Genomic DNA, 18,745 nt, shown 5'->3' with positions numbered 1-18,745 from the left:
TCTTCAATTTGCCATTCTGCAATGATCAGAATGAAATGTGACTATTTACAGCCAAAATTTTCCTTAAGTCCCAGCTGATTAAGTATGCAGTGCGCAGGGTCACACTCCCCCCCCCCCCCCCCCCCCCCAACCCAACCTCTCTCTCTCTCTGTTTCCTCTCTCTCCTACCTCATCCATTATTTCCCACCCCAAACTCCTCTTACTCCACTTTCCATTCTTCCCCCCTACTTTAGTCCTCCCTTTGCTCCTTTCCCACTAAACTCCTTTCCCTCTTTTCGGGGTAGCTCTGAGAGCACTGGGATAGCTTTGTGCATGCTGGGATGGCTTTGAGCATGCTGGATAGCTCTGGGCAGGTCAGAATAGCTTTTAGCACATGGGAATAGCTTTGAGACAAGTGAGATAGCTTTGAGTATGCTGGAAAAGCTTTGAGCACACCTGGAAAGATTTGAGCATGCTGAGATAGCTTTGACCATGCTGGGGCAGCTTTGACCATGCTGGGATAGCTTTGACCAGACGGGGGTTGCTTTGACCACACGGCGGTAGCTTTGAGCACACGGCGATAGCTCAGAGCACACAGGAATAGCTCTGAGCACATGGTGACAGCTACAAGCACACAACGATAGCTATGAACACACGGAGATAGCTATGAGCACAAGCCGATAGCTATGAGCACACGGTGATAGCTATGAACACACAACGATAGCTATGAACACACGGGGATAGCTATGAGCACACGGCGATAGTCATAAGCACACGGCGATAGCTACGAGCACACGGCGATAGCTATGAGCACACGGCGATAGCTATGAACACGCGGCGATAGCTATGAGCACGCGGCGATAGCTATGAGCACACGGCGATAGCTATGAGAACAGGGTGATAGCTATGTTCACACGGCGATAGCTATGAAAACAGGGCGATAGCTATGAGGAGACGCCGATAGCTATGAGCACACAGCGATAGCCATGAGCAGACGGCGATAGCCATGAGCACACGGCGATAGCTATGAGAACAGGGCGCTAGCTATGAGCAGATGGCGATAGCTATGAGCACACAGCGATAGCTATGAGCACACAGCGATAGCTATGAGCACACAGCGATAGCTATGAGCAGACGGCGATAGCCATGAGCACACGGCGATAGCTATGAGAACAGGGCGATAGATATGAGCAGACGGCGATAGCTATGAGCACACAGCGATAGCTATGAGCACGCAGCAATAGCTATGAGCACACGGCGATAGCTATGAGCACACGGCGATAGCTATGAGCACACAGCGATAGCTATGAGCACACAGTGATAGCTATGAGCAGACGGCGATAGCCATGAGCACACGGTGATAGCCATGAGCACACGCCGATAGCTATGAGCACACGGCGATAGCTATGAGCACACGGTGATAGCTATGAGCACACGGTGATAGCTATGAGCACACGGTGATAGCCATGAGCACACGGTGATAGCCATGAGCACACGCCGATAGCTATGAGAACACGGCGATAGCTATGAGCACACGGTGATAGCTATGAGAACAGGGCGATAGCTATGAGCACACGGCGATAGCTATGAGCACACGGTGATAGCTATGAGAACAGGGCGATAGCTATGAGCACACGGTGATAGCTATGAGCACACGGTGATAGCTATGAGCACACGCCGATAGCTATGAGAACAGGGCGATAGCTATGAGCACACGGCGATAGCTATGAGCACACGGTGATAGCTATGAGAACAGGGCGATAGCTATGAGCACACGGTGATAGCTATGAGCACACGGTGATAGCTATGAGAACAGGGCGATAGCTATGAGCACACGGCGATAGCTATGAGCACACGGTGATAGCTATGAGCACACGGCGATAGCTATGAGCACACGGAGATAACTATGAGCACACGGAGATTGCTATGAGCACACGGCGATAGCTATGAGCACACGGAGATAGCTATTAGAACAGGGCGATAGCTATGAACACACGGCGATAGCTTTGAGCACACAAGAATAGCTATGAGCACACGGCGATAGCTATGAGCACACAAGAATAGCTATAAGCACACGGCGATAGCTATGAGCACACGGGGATAGCTTTCAGCACACGGGGATATCTTTGAGCACACGGGGATATCTTTGAGCACACGGGGATAGCTTTGAGAACACGGGGATAGCTTTGAGCACACGGGGATAGCTTTGAGAACACGGGGATAGCTTTGAGCACACGGGGATAGCTTTCAGCACACGGGGATATCTTTGAGCACACGGGGATATCTTTGAGCACACGGGGATAGCTTTGAGAACACGGGGATAGCTTTGAGCACACGGGGATAGCTTTGAGAACACGGGGATAGCTTTGAGCACACGGGGATAGCTTTCAGCACACGGGGATATCTTTGAGCACACGGGGATAGCTTTGAGAACACGGGGATAGGTTTGAGAACACGGGGATAGGTTTGAGAACACGGGGATATCTTTGAGCACACGGCGATAGCTTTGAGAACACGGGGATATCTTTGAGCACACGGCGATAGCTTTCAGCACACGGGGATATCTTTGAGAACACGGGGATAGGTTTGAGCACACGGGGATAGCTTTCAGCACACGGGGATATCTTTGAGAACACGGGGATAGGTTTGAGCACACGGGGATAGGTTTGAGCACACGGGGATAGCTTTGAGCACACGGGGATAGCTTTCAGCACACGGGGATAGCTTTCAGCACACGGGGATATCTTTGAGCACACGGGGATAGCTTTGAGAACACGGGGATAGGTTTGAGCACACGGGGATAGCTTTGAGCACACGGAGATAGCTTTGAGCACATGGAGATAGCTTTGAGCACACGGAGATAGCTTTGAGCACATGGAGATAGCTTTGAGCACACGGCGATAGCTTTGAGCACACGGCGATAGCTATGAGCACACGGGGATAGCTATGAGCACACAGGGATAGCTATGAGCACACAGGGATAGCTACGTGTACACGGCGATAGCTATGAGCACACGGCGATAGCTTTGAGCACATGGGGATAGCTTTGAGCACATGGGGATAGCTTTGAGCACATGGGGATAGCTTTGAGCACACGGAGATAGCTATGAGCACACGGGGATAGCTTTGAGCACATGGGGATAGCTTTGAGCACATGGGGATAGCTTTGAGCACATGGGGATAGCTTTGAGCACATAGAGATAGCTATGAGAACACGGGGCTAGCTTTCAGCACACGAGGATAGCTTTGAACACATGGAGACAGCTTTAAGCACTTGGGGATAGCTTTGAACACATGGAGACAGCTTTAAGCCTGATGGAATAGCTTTGAGCAAATGGAATCAACTTTGAGCATGTTGGGATAGCTTTGGGCATGCTGGGATAGCTTTGAACACATGATGATAGCTTTGCACACACGAAAATAGCTTTGAGTATGTTGGGGTAGCATCGAGCACGTCAGGATAGCTTTGAGCATGCCAGGATAACTTTGAGCGTGCCGAGATAGCTTTGAGTGGGCTGGTATAGCTCTGAGCATGCTGGGATAGCTCAGAGCGTGCTGGGATAGCTATGAGCATTGCAGGATAGCTTTGAGCTTGCCAGGGAAGGTTTGGGTATGCTGAAATAGTATGGAGCGTGCTGAGATTGCTTTGAGCATGCTGGGTTAGCTTTCAGCATGCCAGGATAGCTCTGAGCGTGACGGTATAGCATTGAGCATGCCGGGATAGCTATGAGTATGCTGGGATTGCTATGAGTGGGCTGGGATAGCTTTGAGCGTTCCGGGATAGCTATGAGTATGCTGGGATTGCTATGAGTGGGCTGGGATAGCTTTGAGCGTTCCGAGATAGCTATGAGTATGCTGGGATAGCTCTGAGTGGGCTGGGATAGCTTTGAGCGTTCTATAAGACCAGAAGACATAGGAGCAGAATTAGGCCACTCAGCCCATCAAGTCTGCTCCGCCATTCAATCATGGCTGATATTTTTCTCATCCCCATTCTCCTGCCTTCTCCCCATAACTCTTGACCCCTTTATTAATCAAGAACCTATCTATTGCTGTCTTAAAGACACTCAGTGATTTGGCCTCCACAGCCTTCTGCAGCAAAGAGTTCCACAGATTCACCACCCTCTGACTGAAGAAATTCCTCCTCATCTCTGTTTTAAAGGATTGTCCCTTTAGTCTGAGATTGTGCCCTCTGGTTCTAGTTTTTCCTACAAGTGGAAGCATCCTCTCTACGTCCACTCTATCCAGGCCTCGCAGTATCCTGTAAGTTTCAATGAGATCCCCCCTCATCCTTTTAAACTCGAACGAGTACAGACCCAGAGTCCTCAACCATTCCCTTACAACAAGCTCTTCATTCCAGTGATCATTCTTGTGAACCTCCTCTGGACCCTTTCCAAAGCCAGCACATCCTTCCTTAGATACGGGGCCCAAACTGCTCACAATATTCCAAAGGGGGGTCTGACCAGAGCCTTATACAGCCTCAGAAGTACATCACTGGTCTTGTATTCTCGCCCTCCTGACATGAATGCTAACATTGCATTTGCCTTCCTAACTGCCAACTGAACCTGCATGTTAACCTTAAGAGAATCATGAACAAGGACTCCCAAGTCCCTTTGTGCTTCTGACTTTCTAATCATTTCCCCATTTAGAAAATAGTCTATGCCTCCATCCCTCCTTCCAAAGTGCATAACCTCACACTTTTCCACATTGTATTTCATCTGCCACTTCTTTGTTCACTCTCCTAGCCTGTCCAAGTCCTTCTGCAGCCCCCTGCTTCCTCAATACCACCTATCCCTCTACAGATCTTTGCATCATCTGCAAAATTAGCAATACTGGCTTCAGTCCCTTCTTCCAGATCATTAATATATATTCTGAAATGTTGTGGTCCCAGCACAGACTCCTGAGGCACACCACTAGTAACTGGCTGCCATCCTGAAAAAGACCCCTTTATCCCCACTCTCTGCCTTCTCCCAGTCAGCCAATCCTCTATCCATGCCAGGATCTTACCCTTAACACAACGGGCTCTTAACCTATTTATCAGTCTCCTGTGTGGCACCTTGTCAAAGGCCTTCCGGAAATCTAAATAAGTCACTGGGATAGCTTTGAGCGTGCCAAGATATCTTTGAGCATGCTGAGATAGCTTACGAGGATAGCTTTGAGCACACAGTGATCACTTTGCGCACACGGAATAGCTTTGAGCATATTAGGATAGCTTTGAGCATATTAGGATAGCTTTGAGCATGCTGGGATAGCTTTGGGCATGCCGGGATAGCTTTTGAAAGCGCCGGAATAGTTTTGTGTGCGCTATCAAATTTTGCATCCAATGTATTCCACATTCGAAGACTAGTGATGTCAAAATGTAGTTGAGATCATTGAGTTCACATGAAAACAAAAATAAAACATTTTCAGGATGGTAATCTGACTCTTCTTCAAGTTTTCAGAGCTGATGCTGCGTACAAAATACCTTTCACATTCCCCTACATGACAGGGACTGCGCTCCAAGAACAATATAATCATACTCTCCAACCTAGACAGGCTCTTAGTCCAGCATTAATATACGTCAACATCAACCTCAGAAAGACTCCACCTTTGTTCATTGCTCAAGAATTCAATTCTCTCTCATGGCCTGTTATATAAAATTACACGAGCCTCACTATCTTATAGTCACAGCACAGTAAAAATAATTTACTCTGTAGAAGTTATAACACTGGAACATAGAACATACGGTGCAGAAGGAGGCCACTTGACCCATCATCGAGTCTGCACCGACCCTCACTTCCACCCTCTCCCCGTAACCCAATAATCCCTCCTAACATTTTTGGTCACTAAGGGCAATTTATCATGGCCTACACGTCTTTGGACTGTGGGAGGGAACCGGAGCACCCGGAGAAACCCACGCAGACATTGGGAGAACGTGCAGACTCCGCACAGCCAGTGACCCAGCGGGGAATTGAATATGGGACCATGGCGCTGTGAAGCCACAGTGCTATTCACTTGTGCTTCCATGCTGCCCAGGAGGGGCTGCCACTAGGGGGATGGGTTTGTGCAGATGGTCTGACATTTGAGTGGAACAAAATTAAAATGTATCAGATCAGTAGTTATCTCGATTCCACTCTAATGGCTGAGTATGGGACTGGACATTTGTTTCATATTGACACTGGTTCAGACAAATGTGCGAACAACAAACATGTGATAAACAGTTGGTTGGTAATGAACCGCCATAAAATAGCATTTACCTTCTCCGTTGTCTTTTCTCTTCCTTTCTTTTCCTTTTTGGGCTTGTTGAACTGAAGGAGAGAACAGCTTATTATATTTCTTTTCCAGTGGGTGAACAACTTAAAAGGCAGCAGGTATTAATTTGGATTAATAAAGCTCTCTACCTGTGGCGCCGTTTCTTTGTGGAGGCTGGTTCTGACCTGCAGGTAACGAAAGGTTGGTTTAGGATGTGAATAAATGCAGACACTTTGCATTTGTACATATTCAGTTCTCAATTTTTCTTCTCTCGAGATGCATGTAAATAAGCAATTATGTCTAATTAGCAAAAATGTAAATGAAAGGGAACTTCACTCAGTAGATTAGACACCATGATTTTTCTTTGATTTTTAAATTAATTAAAAGAGGAGCTCTAATAAATATGAAGGTTGTGAGGGATGTTAAGACAAGGCGGCCATTGATTTCCTGTCAAAAGAAAATCAAACATTTCTGCCAAATTCCAATTAACTTTAACCTCTAATTGTTTCCTGTTGATTTATATTTATGGGTGTTCTTTGTGTTTAAGTGGATGGTAACTATAACATCAATCAGGGATTATGAATATGGAAAGTCAGTGAATCCAAAAGAGACAATATGAGCTGTTCTGAAAGATTTGACCGTGTCTCCTTTAGCTCTGAAGTAGCTGCAACTCCCAGAACTCAACATCGGCACCAACGTAAATGGGAACCTAAAGGTCTTACATAGGCATGTTAACAGTAAAAGATCAGTGGTGGGGTCCATTATGGTGGGGACAATGTCAGGGACCAGGGTTCAAGTCCAACCTTGGGTCACTGTCTGTGTGGAGTTTGTATGTTCTCCCCATGTCTGCGTGGGTTTCCTTCAGGTGCTTTGATTTTCTCCCGCAGTCCAAAGATATGCAGATTAGGTGGATTGGTCATGATCAATGGACAGTATAACAGGGTAAGGGTGGGGACATGGACCTAGGTAGCATGCTCTTTTGGAGGGTCAGTACAGACACGATGGGCCAAATGGTTTCCTTCAGCACTGTAGGAAGTCTCTGATATGGACTAAAATAGAGAACAATTGGTGACAGCAGAAGGCATGGTTGAGGTACTAAACAAATACTTTGCATCAGTGTTCACCAAGGAAGAGGATTTGAAAATGAAATGAAATGAAAATCGCTTATTGTCATGAGTAGGCTTCAATGAAGTTACTGTGAAAAGCCCCTAGTCTCCACATTCCGGCGCGGCTGGTACGGGAATCGAACCATGCTGCTGGCCTGCTTGGTCTGCTTTAAAATCCAGTAATTTAGCCCAGTGAGCTAAACCAGCCCCATTAGGGCCCCAACCAGGATTTGCCAAAGCTAGGGTAAACTAGAAGGTTGTTTTAACGCCGGGCAAGATTAAAAATAGACAAAAAAATGTCATACTGAAAAGAAGAAAAGAAAATCGAAAAATAATTTGTTTCACATCCATATTCTCTTGATTAAATTCTGTTTCTAAAAGTGGACAATAGTCTTGGACTGATAAAATGGTAGCAGCTGATCATGTAATGATCGTTCTGGAAGATTCTGAGCAGTTCCAATGGACAAAGGCTAACTTATCATCCTCTGCATGCTATGAACATTCCAGCCAAGCCAACACAATAGACTAGTAATCTGCCAGAGCCAGCTGAGGACAGAGGTAGAGCTATTATGACTTTCCAACACTGCTAATGGTTCCACAGTTATCTGCTTAAAATACAATGGGTTAAAATGAGAGCTTGAATGGTTCAACCTAAAAAAAACCTGTCACATGACTGGGTCTTGGGCTGTTTGAATTGCTTTACTTGTACAGCATTATATCTATTCATTCTCACTCCACAGTATAAATATTCCCCACATTCTCTTTCTTAGCTTTGACAAAGAGTCATCGCACTCGAAACGTTAGCTCTTTTCTCTCCCTACAGATGCTGCCAGACCTGCTGAGATTTTCCAGCATTGTCCCTTTCGTTACTTATACAGCTTTTGGGTTCTGTCTTCAGTTGCTGTTTAACCTCAGAAGAGAAATAAAACTCAATGCCTCTTTCGGCTCTATTCCAGACAAGCAGCAGCAGAACCAGTTTTAAATTTGCCTGGCCAACATCTGCACTGTTTTCTAAAGGTACCTATGAACTTCTGTACCAGTGCCTACTGGACTAAATAACCACAATGCGCCTATCTCATTCGTCAGAGTCATCTCTGCTGGAAAAGTGGTTTATCCAGCATCAATCTTCAACCTGCTGATTCTGGGAAATTATACTACTGCACTTCGATTCTTAACTTACGCAAAACAACAAAGTCTTCCCTATGTATCCCCGGTAGGTTCTGTTAACCAGTTACTCATTTTATAAAATCTGCTGTAAACTCTGCCAATGTGAGATCACACCTGTGGAGGTCGGTGGGGGGGGGGGGGGGGGGGGGGGGGGGATGCAGAATTCCGTACATTTGGGGCTGTTACAGCGGGGAGGTTTGCTAAGTCGATCTAAATGCATGTTACTGGGTGCCTGAACTTTCATTAAAGGGGCAGCAGCAAGAATTTGATATTAGAGGCGTGGAGAGAGGTATATACAGATATTCCACGAAGAGCTGTGCTTGGAGCACTGCTGTTTTTGATGTAAATTAATGACTGGACTTAATATTCACAGTTTTTAAATTTGCAGAGTGTGTGAAACCTGGAAGTGTGTGAAACACTGAGGAAAGTAATTATGTACTTTAAGACGGCACAGACTGGTGGAATAGGCAGACACATGACAAATTAAGGGTGTGATTCAGCGGTCTAATCACGCCCAACAGTGTCGGAAGGAGGCTGTTGAATCTTGCGACAGGCCTCTCACAAGATTTGTAATGCCTGAAGGGCCGGCATGGTGGCACAGTGGTTAGCACTGCTGCCTTACAGCTCCAGGGTCCCAGATTCAATTCCGGCCTCGGGTGACACTTTCTCCCAGTTCCTGTGTGGGTTTCCTCTGGGTGCTCCGGTTTCCATCCACTGTCCATAGATGTGCAGGTTAGGTGGATTGGCCATGCTAAATTGCCCTTGGTGTCCAAAAGGTTAGGTGGTGTTGCTGGATTACGGGGATCGGGTGGAGGCATGGGTTTAAGTAGGGTGCTCTTTCCAACGGCCCCCTTCTGCACTATAAATTCTATGATTCAATGAAATCGGGGTGGCACGGTGGCACAGTGGTCAGTACTGCTACCTCACGGCATGGAGGACCCGGGTTCGATCAGCTTGCACATTTTCCTTGTGTCTGCGAGGGTGTCACCCCCACAATCCAAACAAGAAGCGCTGGGTAGGTGGATTGGCCATGCTAAATTGGCCCTTAATTGGAAAAAAACCCTAAAAATTACAAAATTCAATGGAATCTTGTGATACGTCCCGATCTGGATCTTACCCTCACTGGTCGTGATCCAGATCAGCTATTTAAATGAGCCGCATATGTTTGTCGGATTCACCCAGCCCCCAGGATTTACTGGCTGTGCCTGGGAGACCTCGCTGCGGCGCCGTCAAGTACTGGTACAAACATGGACTCGGCCCCACTGCACCTGAGCGGGGGTGGTTTACCAGGCCATTTGAGGCTGCCAGGTGGTCGGGGATAGGGCAGGGTGGCACCCTGTCTCTCCCCCTGGCACCTGGGTACTTTGACACTGTCAGGCTGGTACTACCACACAGGTACTCGGGGTCGGGCTCAGGTGAGCCTTATCAGGTAGTGGAGGGGCGAGGGAGGGTTCTTGATTGCCTCCCCAGCATTGAGTAGATGAGAAGGGGTGGAGGGCAAAAACGTGGATGGGGCCTGAAAGGGGGAAAGATCGGGGCTGCTGAACTGCGAGGAGCCTTCTGCTGGTCAGATTCAGCTTGCCAGTGGGATATCTCTCTAAGTGTGGCCTTGGCGGAGAGAATCTCCCCAAGCCCAAACAAAAAATGGCCAAGTGCAGCTGAATAGAGAAACACCCTGCTAAATGCGCCATTCAGCAGACTTTAACTCAGGTCTGCTGAATCGTGCCCGAAACTCAAATTAGAGACGTGTGAGGTGGTAAGTTGTGGTAGAAAAAATGAAGCGAGATTGTATGGACTAAATAGTACAATTCTAAAGAGGGTTCAAGAACAGGTAGACCTGGGTATGTTTGTGCACAAATCTTCAGAAGTGATGGAATAGATGAACACAGAATATGTAAAACAAATGAGATCTTGTTCTTTATAATTCAAAGCAAAAAATGAAAAAGCCATGAAATTATGATAAATTAAATGAAACACTAGTTCAGCCCCTGCTAGAGTACTGTGCCCAATTGTGGCGCCACATTTTAGGAAGGATGTGAAGGCTTGGAGTGGATGCACATGGGGAATCAGAGTCATGTCGACAGACTGGAATGGTTCCTTGCGGCAGACAAGGCTAAGATAAAATTTGCTAGGGGTGTTGAATGTAATGATGGATTTAGATCGAGTAAATAAAGAGAAACTGTTACTGTAATGAGAGGGCACAGATTTAAGGTGAATGACAAAAGAACCAGAGGTGATATGAGGAAAATCGTTTTGGCACCACGGATGTTTAGTATGCACTTTCTGATAGCGTGGTGGATACAGATTCAATAGTAGCTTTCGAAAGGGAATTTAATAAATACGAGGAAAAAAATTGCAGGAGTATGGGGAAAGATGGGAAATTGGAATTGACCTGATTGCTTTCCGAAAGAGCCACACAGGCTCAGTGGAACATATGGCCTCCTTCCGTACTGTACTATTCTTTGATTCTATGTTTAGTATGTCGAGGGGATTTTGAAATATGCACTAGCCGTGGGTGGGGCCTGTGGTGGTATGGATATGAGCACTGCCATTGGTGCAGAGCACTGGCTTCCCATTGGCTCTGGCTGGTCATGTGCCTCTCGTCCGATTGGTTGGGACTAGTCATGTGACTGCTCTCCAATTGGTCGAGAGGCAAGTAGGCCCTGCTTCTGAGGCGGGGTATAAGTACCCAGAGTTCCCGGCGGTCGGCCATTCTCTGTAGTCGACCACCGGTCTAACAACTAGCTGATTAAAGCCAAAGTTCGGATCCTAATTGTGTCTTGAGTCGAATTGATGGTACATCAGGGCCTTCACTGTTATTTCAGGTTCAGAAAGTTAAGAAAAAATAGTTTTTGTCAATGCATTATTTAATACTTGACTGATGTTTTCCATCTCAAACCAACAGCCACCCCTTTGGTATTATGCCTATCGCGCTGATTGAAAAATTTTGTGTAGCAATGTGCAATGTATAAAGTGCCGGAACATAAGTCCAACATGTTCCTCTTGTTGAGTGAGTTCCTTATCTCAGTTCTTCCACCAGGTTCTGAACAGACTCCAGAGCTCCCCATCTTAGGATTTCGAGCAGCTGGTTTTAAAACAGCCTGGGCTTCAATCACTTGCAGAGTCCCAAATGGTCCTGACTCCAAAGAGATGAAAGGATGTCAGGGAAAGGGGGGGATGGAGTAAATAAATAGAAAGTAACTATCCTGGGGAAAGAGACTACTGAGAAATATAAAACTTGGACCAGACTGGAAAAAATTACTTTGTGCTCAACATCATCACTTATGGTCCTAACAATGGTGACTTCATAATGGCCAGCAACAATTTTGAGAAGAATATCTAGCAACTGATTTGTTTTGTTTTAACATGTGTGACAAAAGTGTTCATTTTGTCTACCTATTTCTTTTGTGCTTCTTGGAGCTTTTCTTTTTCTTCTTTCTTGCTGGGGCTGGACTGTAGGAAGGGGACCTGGAATAATACAGCAGAAATAATTGACATAACCACGCTTTGCAAATTCCATCAGGTCTGCTTTACAAAATAAAACAATCACGTCCATTTTAGAAAAAAACATCCTTTCACTGCGCATGTTCAAATTTCACTAAAGAGTTCATTTATTTGAGAGGGGTGAGGGAGGGAAACAACTTAAGCCCCTTCCAGAATAAAACTATCCTTGATTGCATTTTATTTTTAAAGTACTTTTTATTCTCCTTCTTTTTCACGTTTTCTTCCAAATTTACACCCAACAATGAACAATAATTAATAACAAATGTAAATGTCAATCCCCATATCAATAACAACAATCCCATCCTCACACCAAACCCCCAAACATTAGCCCGCATGTTAACATAAACAAATGACAAAAAGGAATCAGGAATCACCCATAGTCACCATTAACACGTACAGTCCCCCTCCTCCCAACCCTCCCAGCCACCCCCCCCCCCCCCCCAATGTTCGATGTGATCCAATTCTCAAAAGTGCATAATGAATAACGCCCATGAATTGTAGAACACCTCCATCCTTCCGCTCAGTTCAAATTTGACCTTTCCAGTGTCAAGAATTCCAGCAGGTCCCCCCGCCCCGTCAGGGCACAGGATGGAGAGGTTGATCACCACCCTAATAGGATCCGCCTTTGGGAGATCAACGAGGTGAAGGCTACAACACCTGCCTCTGCACCCGTTTCCAACCCCGGCTGATCCGAAACCCCGAATATGGCCTCCTGAGGGCCCGGGTCCATCTTGATTGCATTTTAACATGAGACCAATCTACCGGAGTGAGGAAAACGGTAAATGAGCACATTCCAGATTCTCTTTATCGTAGCACACTTATTAACTTGTGGTCGTAGCTTGACTTTAACAGATATGAAGTAGAAGATATGTCCAATACTCAAGAAGCTTGACATCATCCAGGACAAAGATGCCGGCTTGATTAGTTCCCCACTCACCACATCTAACAGCCACTCCCTCCACCACCGACGCACAATGACAGTCGTGTGCACTATCTAAAAGATGCACCGCAGGAACTCACCAAGGCTGTTTAGACTTCACCTTCAAAACCCGTAGCCCCTACCATCTAAAGGGACAAGGGCAGTGGACATATGGGAACACCATTTTCTGGAAGCTCCCCTCCAAGCCACACACCATCCTGATTTGGGAATATATTGCCGTTCCCTCACTGTCACTGGGTCAAAATCCTGGAACTTCCTCTCTAACGGCGCTGTGGCTGTAGTTCACCATATGGATGGCTGCAGCAGTTCAAAAAGGCAGGTCACTACCACCTTCTCAAGGCAGATTGGGATGGGCAATAAATGTTGGACTGGCCCACATCCCATCAATTAATTTTAAAAACAAATCACTGACATAAGACATTTTGTCTGATGTGAACCGATCCTACTGTGTTTAAAATTAGGGAAGATTCTTCGGCCATAAAGTATCATCTCTCTTTCAAGCACTAAGAGCATTCCAATCACTCAAGCATATGATTTCACTGCCCTTACCTCTCTTTGATGTGGTCAACGTTTACAAACATTGGGGTTTCACCACTTAGGCCACAGAAGCGTGTAAGGATATGAATGGATCAAAGCTGCAGATAGTTTTTTTACAAGCTGTCAATCACAGATCACTACTGGAAAGCTATGAATGGCGTGCAGATAATGGATCTGTGGGAGCCTGACGCAGGCGCAGCTCTTGGAGGAATGGACACATGGAGCTGCAGGGTAAGTATTGCAGCTATAATGCTTCCCACTGCCCCTGTCTGGATGCCTCTCAGAGGGGGGGGGGGGGTGATCTGCTAGATGAAGCGTGGACAGACAGTGCATTGTTGGGCAGGGTAGCTGACGGATCGGCTTGGATAGTTTACACCAGAATGGCCTGGCATGGTGGAACTTGTGGTGGGCCAAAGGGGCAACCAGGATGGAGAATCCCACCCGTTATCTTTTTCTGAAGAGTCATATTCAACTCTCTCAATTGATGATGCCAGACCTGCTGAGTACTTCCTGCACTTTTGATTTTTATTTCAGAGTGCAACTATTCGCAGTATTTTGCTTGTATCCCATCCCCTTTTCACTGTCCCCGATCCATCTCTTGATGTAGCTACATTCCCTTTACTGGCGCATGACACAATTGAGCATCAGCATGTGCTATATTACCAAACTTAGAATCCATGTCCTGAAGTGTTCACCCATTCCTTTATCTATACACTTCTATCAAACAATTTGATCCAGTTATTCAAATCCATCTCCTTTTAGTAACTCTGTGTTGGATGCACGAGATTTAGATCGTGGGTGGAATTTTCCCGTAATTTGTCAGCGTATCAAGCTCTAACTGAAACCCGGTGTGTATCTCTCCAGATGCACTGCTGAGTTTCCGCACCAGATCTTGTGCCACTCTGACAAATAAAACTCTGGGTGCATGGTTTATGCCCATCAGTCTGGCAGGGGAGGGCCTGATAGACACGGCAAGGCCGGCTCCACAGAGATCATGGAAACACAGAAACAACGAAAATAGGAGCAGGAGGAGGCTATTTGGCCCTTCGAGCCTGTTCACCATTCATTATGATCATGGCTAATAATCCAAATCAAAAACCTAATCCCGCTTTCCCCCATATCCTTTGATCCCCTTTGCCCTAAGTACTATATCTAACTGCTTCTTGAAAATATGCAATGTTTTGGCCTCAACTACTTCCTGTGATAACGAATTCTACAGGCTCACCGCTCTCTGGGTGAAGAAATTTCTCCTATCTCAGTCATGAATGGTCTACCTGTATTCTCAGACTGTGACCCCTGGTTCTGGACACATCCGCCATCATGAACATCCTTCTTGCATCTACCCTGTCCAGTGCTTTTCAAATTTTATAAGTTTCTATGAGATCCTCCCTCATTCTTCTGAACTGCAGTGAATACAAGCCTAACCGATTCAATCTCTCCTCATTTATCTGTCCTGCCATCCCAGGTATCAGTCTGGTAAACCTTTGCTGCACACCCGCTAGAGCAAGAACATCCTTCCTTAGATAAGGAGACCAAAACTGCACACAGTATTCCAGGTGTGGCCTCATCAAGGTCCTGTATAATTGCAACAACGTATCCCTGCTCCTGTACTCGAATCCTCTTGCTGTGAAGGCCAACATACCATATGCCTTCTTTAACACCTGCTGTACCTGCATGCTTACTTCAGTGACTGGTGTGTGAGGACACCCAGGTCTCGTTGCACATTCCCCTCTCCTAATTTATGGCCATTCGGATAATAATCTGCCTTCTCGATTTCACTACCAAAGTGGATAATCTTGCATTTCTCCAAATTATACTGCATCTGCCATTAATTTATCCACTCACCCAACTTGTCCAAATCGTACTGGAGAATTTCTGCATCCTCCTCACAGCTCACCCTCCCACACAACTTGGTGTCATCTGCAAATTTGGAGATATTATGTTTTGTTTCCTCATCGAAATCATTAGCACATAACAGAACTCCCCCCAGAATTGGCCCAGGTACACATATAGCCAGTGTGGGATACAGGAGGCTGCAGGAAGACAGCATAATGCTCGGTTATTCCCCTCAAATGTTCCATCCTGCCACATTGCGTATGATGTATACAGACATTTTGGCTGACCATCAACTGAGAATCTTAGCCTTTACTGAGATAGCTTGCGTTAGAAAGAAGTAAGCCCCTCAGGTAAAAAAAACACCCACCGTCTTCGCTTGTGCTCTGATTTCTTCTTCTTTTTCTTCCTTTTACTTGGAGGTGGCGGGGAATGAGCTGAATCACGGGATCTGCTGAAATAAGGAGGAGAGATCAGCAAGAATTAACCCTGCAGTTTACTGATATTTAAAAAGTCACTTTGATGTTGATCCATCAATAAGGATGCAGAGCCAGAGAGGGACATCTTTCGTTTTCTTGTGGGGACTGAGAAAACGACAAAGGAGTCTTTTTTCGCCATACACATTTCAAATGCTCCTAAGCTTCAGAAGCTCACCCTTAAACAATGCATTAGAAAAGATCATCTCTTGTACGAAAATTAAACAAATTGTGAGCTTTGTGAAATGCCAAATCAATGTTAATGAGCTGTGAGAAAGTTTTAGACTGTTTTAGACAGAAAAGTATAAGGTGGCGCTGGCGTGCACAGAGCCACATATTCTTCACCTTTTTGCCAGTTTAGTTGATCAGAAAAAAATATATGGGGCTGGATTTTCAATTGTCAGTGAAAGTGGTGTAGGTGCTATTTGAAAATTGCATTCCCAGAGGTCTCACCATTAACAGAACACAATGGGAGTTTCAAACAAATCAGTGGGAAGGAGAGAATGGGAAACCCCCTTGCTTCCACTTAAGAGCCAATGAAGGTCCTGAAGGAACTTGGTAAGGGGCCTGTCAGGAACAAAATGGGAATTTCAATCTTTTTCCAGGACAAGCTGGACAGTTTGGCGCATGTTAGTGCACAGCTGTTGGGGTCACTGTGAAGGCAAAGGGAAGCTTGTTTCCATCTGCCTTTTCTTGTGGAATTTTGATTGGTGCGAATGCTAGTCTCAGATATTTCCACTGACAATTATTGATCTGGTTTAATGTCAATTATAACATTGTGTGGAAAGAACAGCACAGCAACCCAATTGGATTATGGCTATGTGTGATTCAGATTGTACCAGTTTGGGGAAAGACTTTTATCTTGGCTCTATTTTGGCTTTCAGACATTTAAACTGACAATTACTTTGGTTGAATTTTTCTGGCGTGTATTATTTATTATTCTGCCATTCTTTACACAAAAAACCCAATTTGAATTAATATTTAGGAAATCAAATAGGAGCACATTAACATATATCAATAACAGCTGAGTTGTGATCTCTTTATAGGCTAAATATAAATAACATCTGCATTGCAGAAAAGAACGAGGGAATCAGCTGCTCTCAGTCATAGAACAGCTACATTGGGAACTGGACATTTCCCTGGGGACTATTCTTCACCATCCGGCAGCTCAGAATGCTTTACGCTATCATGATCATTTTGATCTATAAATTTCAATTTGCCAATAATCATAATGTTCTGTTGCCAGGACCCATCTGCTCCACCAGACCCTGCGACTAAAACGTCTGCTCCTTTCAAACTCACAAAGCGACTTGCAAACTCAAAGTAGTTCCCCAACAGCGAAATTATATTAATTTCAGTGTTTTTCGAACAGCAAAATGACTACAATCACACTCACAGTAACTCAGCCGAAAAGTGCATTGAGCTGATGATGAAATAGTGAGAAAGCACTTCATTGCGAAAAGTAGCATTTACGTCACAATTGACAATTAAGGCAGCAAATGTTTGAAGTCACGATTACTGGAAATAATTGTGAACAAATAGTACTGTCAGCAGCTGAAGTGGGGATAGAAAATGAGACATTTTAATATGACGAGAAGCTGTTAAAGATTTTCATTTAGGTACATTTATAGCTTATGTCTGCAAATATCAACAACTAGTGGCACGTAGGTTCCTCAGAGTGGCAATCTCTAGTGAAGTGTCACTCTGGACTGATTTACCCACACTGTAATTCCTAAATCCCTATCTTGCCCAACTTTCCTCACTCAGGCTGGGTGAGACAGGAGCAGCGAAGCGGCGCCTTGCTGCATTGGCGTGGAGTAACTGGGGTGCAGAGAGGTAACTGGCTACAGTATGGCACGAGGGTCGGACCAGAGGGGTAGGTCAGAACAGGAGGGGGGGTTGGGTCAGACCCAGAGGAAGGGGTGGGGTTGGGTCAGACCAGGAGTGGGAGGGGGATGCGTTGAACCAGACCAGGAGGGAGGGGTGGGGTTGGGTCAGGCCAGGAGGGGGAGGGGGATAGAACGGTGGAATGGGGGTCAGATCAGATCAGGTGGGAGGGGGGGAATCAGTTTAGGAAGGGGCGAGTGTTGGACCAGGAGTGGGTAGTCAGACCGGAGTGGTGGGGGAGGAATCAGTTTTGGAAGGGGCGAGTGTTGGACCAGGAGTGGGTAGTCAGACCGGAGTGGTGGGGGAGGGATTTTGAACCGGGATGGGGAGGGTGGATGGTCTGGTCGGGTCAGATGGGAGGGGAGAGGGAATCGGACGGTGGGGGTGGGGCAGGGGTTTAGTTGTCTAGTCAGCTCATGGGTGGGGGTGTTGTGGTGAGTCCCTGGAGGCTGGTGTGTGTGCAGGGTGTCCCATGCAGGGCTTATAGTTACTCTGGATTTAGAAGTGATTTTTTTTCCTTCAAACTTTTTCAAAGTAATTATCAGGGTAAAACTGGAATAACTATCAGAAGTTGGCGATTTAAATTGCTTTGATTGAAGGTTCCCAACCCAGTCCAGCTGCCCAGAGGAGGTTAGCACTTCTGGGCAATTGCCGGGTAAACCCTTTTGTGAGAACGTCTAAGAGGAATTCCCCAGTGCAACGATGTGGAGCTCTCTAATTGCAACACTGGGGAACCAGGAGGTTATATTTCTAAGCAAATTTATCTGAAGAGTGAGTCTGACAGAAAACCTATCCCTAACCTAACGAGACAGCCCAGCATTCAAATGCAACATTTCTGTGATGTTGTGAAGCCTATTGCCTTGGCCAGTGAAAAGTGTTGTGGCTCTGTGTTTTTATGAGAACATGCCTGGCACAATGGTTGGCAGACTGAGCAAATACATGAGCACATTAGGATCAATAGTGACCAAGGGTGCAATTCCAGAGGGGGTTTGAATCTCGCTCATGCGCACATTTGTATAAGTGAGGGAATCAGCTGCTCTCAGTAATGCAACAGCTAACAGTGGAAGCTGTTAACATCGCTGGGTGAA

General features: G+C 45.9%; 1 protein-coding gene and 1 long non-coding RNA gene across 3 annotated transcripts in view; one reads left to right on the top strand and one right to left on the bottom strand.

The window, feature by feature from the left end:
- The window catches only part of srrm4 (serine/arginine repetitive matrix 4), a 458,400-nt gene that overhangs the window by 78,921 nt on the left and 360,734 nt on the right, over positions 1-18,745 (bottom strand). Inside the window, exons 3-6 of one of the 2 annotated variants that reach the window (XM_038791318.1) lie at positions 15,665-15,748; positions 11,877-11,948; positions 6,357-6,392; positions 6,213-6,263 (exon numbers count right to left, since the gene is read on the bottom strand). In XM_038791318.1, the coding sequence (XP_038647246.1) occupies positions 6,213-6,263; positions 6,357-6,392; positions 11,877-11,948; positions 15,665-15,748 (243 nt within the window). The remainder of the gene's footprint in view (positions 1-6,212; positions 6,264-6,356; positions 6,393-11,876; positions 11,949-15,664; positions 15,749-18,745) is intronic. The other variant, XM_038791327.1, reaches the window with a different exon arrangement.
- The window catches only part of LOC119962965, an 83,891-nt gene that overhangs the window by 52,797 nt on the left and 12,349 nt on the right, over positions 1-18,745 (top strand). The window lies entirely within an intron of this gene.

Source organism: Scyliorhinus canicula, chromosome 1 (genome assembly GCF_902713615.1).
Source record: "Scyliorhinus canicula chromosome 1, sScyCan1.1, whole genome shotgun sequence".
Taxonomy (NCBI): domain Eukaryota; kingdom Metazoa; phylum Chordata; class Chondrichthyes; order Carcharhiniformes; family Scyliorhinidae; genus Scyliorhinus; species Scyliorhinus canicula.
This window is presented reverse-complemented; position numbering and strand designations above follow the sequence as displayed.